The following is a 2,995-nucleotide window of genomic DNA, read 5'->3' as shown; positions in this document are numbered from 1 at the left end:
TCTTCATCAATAATTTCTTTTTCATTACTAGTTAAATTACTTGATAATGCTGTTCTTCAGTCATGAAACTGTTTTAAATGAAGAAGTTCTTTTATTAAGAAACGAATAGAATACCAAGAAATTTGATGTAGAAGCTGATAGTTTAAAAGCGAAATTCTATTTGTCTTCTTTGTTAATTCTCGAATGCTCTTCATTTCTCTATTTTTCAAATTAATAGATTTGTTTTAATTATAAAATATATTTTCGTTTTATATAACAATAATTAATATAACACAAAGTCAATTTAAAAATGAGACTTTTACAGAATGAAAAGAAGATATCCAATTATCTCTTTCTTTCATATTATAACAAATACAAACCATTGTATTTAGTGTGAAAGAATAATTTTTATCTGAACAGACAATTAATTTAGAAGTATCACAAATATATTCTACTTTACAATAATATTTTTTTAATAAACTAATATCTTTACCTGAAGGTGCATTTTCAAATCTAGTTAATATTTCACGTTCATTACGATATTTTTCTGTTACATCAATTTTAGCAATAAGTAAAATGTCATTAAATAATAAACATAATTTCCATTCTTTTCCTTTAAATTCTTTTGATGTAATTTTTACACCACCAAAATGAATTAAATACCTTCCTTTTTTTTTTAAATCCATTCCAGTTATTTGATTTAATTTTTTTAAAGAGAGATCACTAATTGATGATAATACTTGAATATATTTTTTTATTGTTTGTTTAATAATTTGAGATGGTTCTGATGTTTTACTCATTAAATAAAATAATAATGCTCCTAATCTTCCAAAATGTTGTATTGGTAATTCAATTAATTCTTCAAATGGTTTTACTTTTTCATGTGTTTCTTCATATTCATTAATAGCAATTTCTAATGAATGAAGAATGTCTTCTTTGTAAGTTAATTGAATTAATTCACGTATTTTATTAATTTTTTCAATATACATTCCATAACAAATAAGTTCTTTAGAATACCATTCTAATGCATTAATAATATTTTCATTTCCATTTCCAAATGTAAACATTCTTGAAATTCTTCTTTCTAATGCCATAATTGGTGGAATTAATTTATTAAATGTTTTTAATGCTGAAACAATTATTCTTGAAGAATTTCTAATAGAACAAAATGGTCTAATTGTTCCAATATATAAAATTGCTAATGTATGTAATCCTTCATAATATTCCTTTTGATGATAAATAAAATTATTAATATAATTTCCATTTAATACATCAACCAATACTCCTGCTGATATTGCAATTTTATTTCCATTAATTAAAATATTTGTTGTTCCACCTTCATATTGAATTGCATTAAACTTTCCTCTTAAATATTTTTCAACTAAATTATCTGTATTCATCATTCTTTCTATTACTTTTGTTGATGGAATTTTAATAACATTTTTAAGTGTTTTTCTTTGTAGTAATGATGAAAATAATTGCCATTCATTATCATCTTCTTGTTGTTTACTACTGTCTTTTTTACTTTCATTTGTATTATTTGATAATTTAATTGTTTCATTTGTAATTTGTATTGGTCCTAAATTCTTTGTTGATGATGAGTTAATTCCAACTCTTCTTCTTTCTCTTAATGCAATTTCTCCTCTTGTTACAAGTTCTGAATCAAATGCTGAAAGCATACATTCCATACTTCTACTTTTTGTTAATTTTTTATCAGGTATTGCAGGTCTTTTATGTTTATCATGAGGTGTAAATGAAATATTTCTAGTTGATGAAAAAGCTCCTGGTATTGTACGTTTTAAAGTAGGACGAGAAAGTTTAGGGAGTGGCTCTAAAAATTTAGGAGGAGTTCCAATTTGTTCTGTTCGAAGGAGTTCTGAATGGTCATTTGTTTTATTAGGACAAGAAGAAGAAGTAGAAGAAAGAGATGGGTCACTAAGAGTTTGACATTTTGGTTTTAATAAAATGTCTTTAGGTGTTGTGGTTAAATGAGTTTTAGAAAGAGATGAATTTGAAATTTTATGATCATCAGAAACAAATACAGGAGATATTGATGTGTCTATTAGAATTTTATTTTTTTTATCTGCATCACTAACACCTCTATTTCGAGTAAAGACATTGACATCATTAGATTCAAATGAGTGTTGTTGATAATTACTTGTATATGATGACCATTGATTATGAATAGCAGTAAGTATTTTAATAAATAGATATTCATTAAAAGGTGTTTCTAATTCAAGAACTTTATTCCAGAAAAAACTTTCAGTTTCATTAATTTTTCTAACAGTTGCTGGAAGGGTAGATGTTTGGTATAACATAAAAACGTCAAGAAGAGTTAAACTTGGCTCAGTTAATATTTCCATTTAAAAAATATTCGATTACTTTTTTAAGTTTTAGTTTTAAAATTATTTTTTAAAGAAATTTGTTTTTCTCCTATATTTTTTTTTAACTCTTCTCTTTTTGTTTTGTTTTCTTCTTTTACTTTCTTTTATTTAATCACTTTGCTCTACTATATCAATAACTTTTTGTTATTCTATTCTCTCTTATATTCTAATTAATACTATCAATTCACTTTTCCCAAAGTTGTGTTTTTCTGGTTTTGGAAGAATTTCATTAACTCAAAAAGAGTGAACTACCTCTCTTTGAACAATAAAATAAATTTATTTTAAGTTCTAAATCAATTCTCCTTGAATTTAGAAACATTCTTTATACAAAAAACAAATTAAGATTCACTTCTTAACTCTTAGTATTTCCATATTAATATTTTGTGTTCTAATTTCATAAACATTTTATAAAAAATATTCTAATATGTTTCGCTATTATAAGGATTCAGAGAATTTATTTAAACTAACTCTCAAGAAGAATAATTAAACTTAGAGTTTTTTTTGAATACAGTTTAAGTCTATCTGTTATTTAGATTAAAGACTTTTCTTTTTCACTAAAAAAGTACTGTCTCATTAATACTAAATAGAAAAGAGTTGAAACGCTATACTGATATGACTAATAAAAAGATTTT

At 24.0% G+C, this 2,995-nt stretch overlaps 2 protein-coding genes across 2 annotated transcripts in view, besides 6 other annotated features; both read right to left on the bottom strand.

The window, feature by feature from the left end:
- Positions 1-194, bottom strand: part of EDI_293660 (vacuolar amino acid transporter, putative) — a gene marked incomplete at both ends in the record, with an annotated part of 1,536 nt that extends 1,342 nt beyond the window's left edge. Inside the window, one exon of the mRNA XM_001737815.1 lies at positions 104-194. Within this exon, the coding sequence (XP_001737867.1) occupies positions 104-194 (91 nt within the window). The remainder of the gene's footprint in view (positions 1-103) is intronic.
- Positions 195-199: 5 nt separating this feature from the next.
- Positions 200-271: a sequence feature (AT_rich).
- Positions 272-278: 7 nt separating this feature from the next.
- EDI_293650 (uncharacterized protein) lies at positions 279-2,342 on the bottom strand (the record flags this gene model as incomplete). Its single annotated transcript, XM_001737814.1, has 1 exon — positions 279-2,342. One exon carries the CDS (start codon positions 2,340-2,342, stop codon positions 279-281), a length of 2,064 nt encoding a protein of 687 aa, XP_001737866.1.
- Positions 1,215-1,239: a sequence feature (AT_rich).
- A 19-nt stretch (positions 2,343-2,361) lies between the features above and the next one.
- Positions 2,362-2,396: a sequence feature (AT_rich).
- Positions 2,397-2,400: 4 nt separating this feature from the next.
- Positions 2,401-2,473: a microsatellite.
- Positions 2,416-2,529: a microsatellite.
- Positions 2,530-2,627: 98 nt separating this feature from the next.
- Positions 2,628-2,648: a sequence feature (AT_rich).
- Positions 2,649-2,995: the final 347 nt, after the last annotated feature.

The sequence above is a fragment of the Entamoeba dispar genome, genomic scaffold, assembly GCF_000209125.1.
Source record: "Entamoeba dispar SAW760 scf_1105229460843 genomic scaffold, whole genome shotgun sequence".
Classification (NCBI taxonomy): domain Eukaryota; phylum Evosea; order Mastigamoebida; family Endamoebidae; genus Entamoeba; species Entamoeba dispar.
Note: the sequence above shows the minus strand (reverse complement) of the source record. Positions and strands in the feature narration are given on the sequence as shown.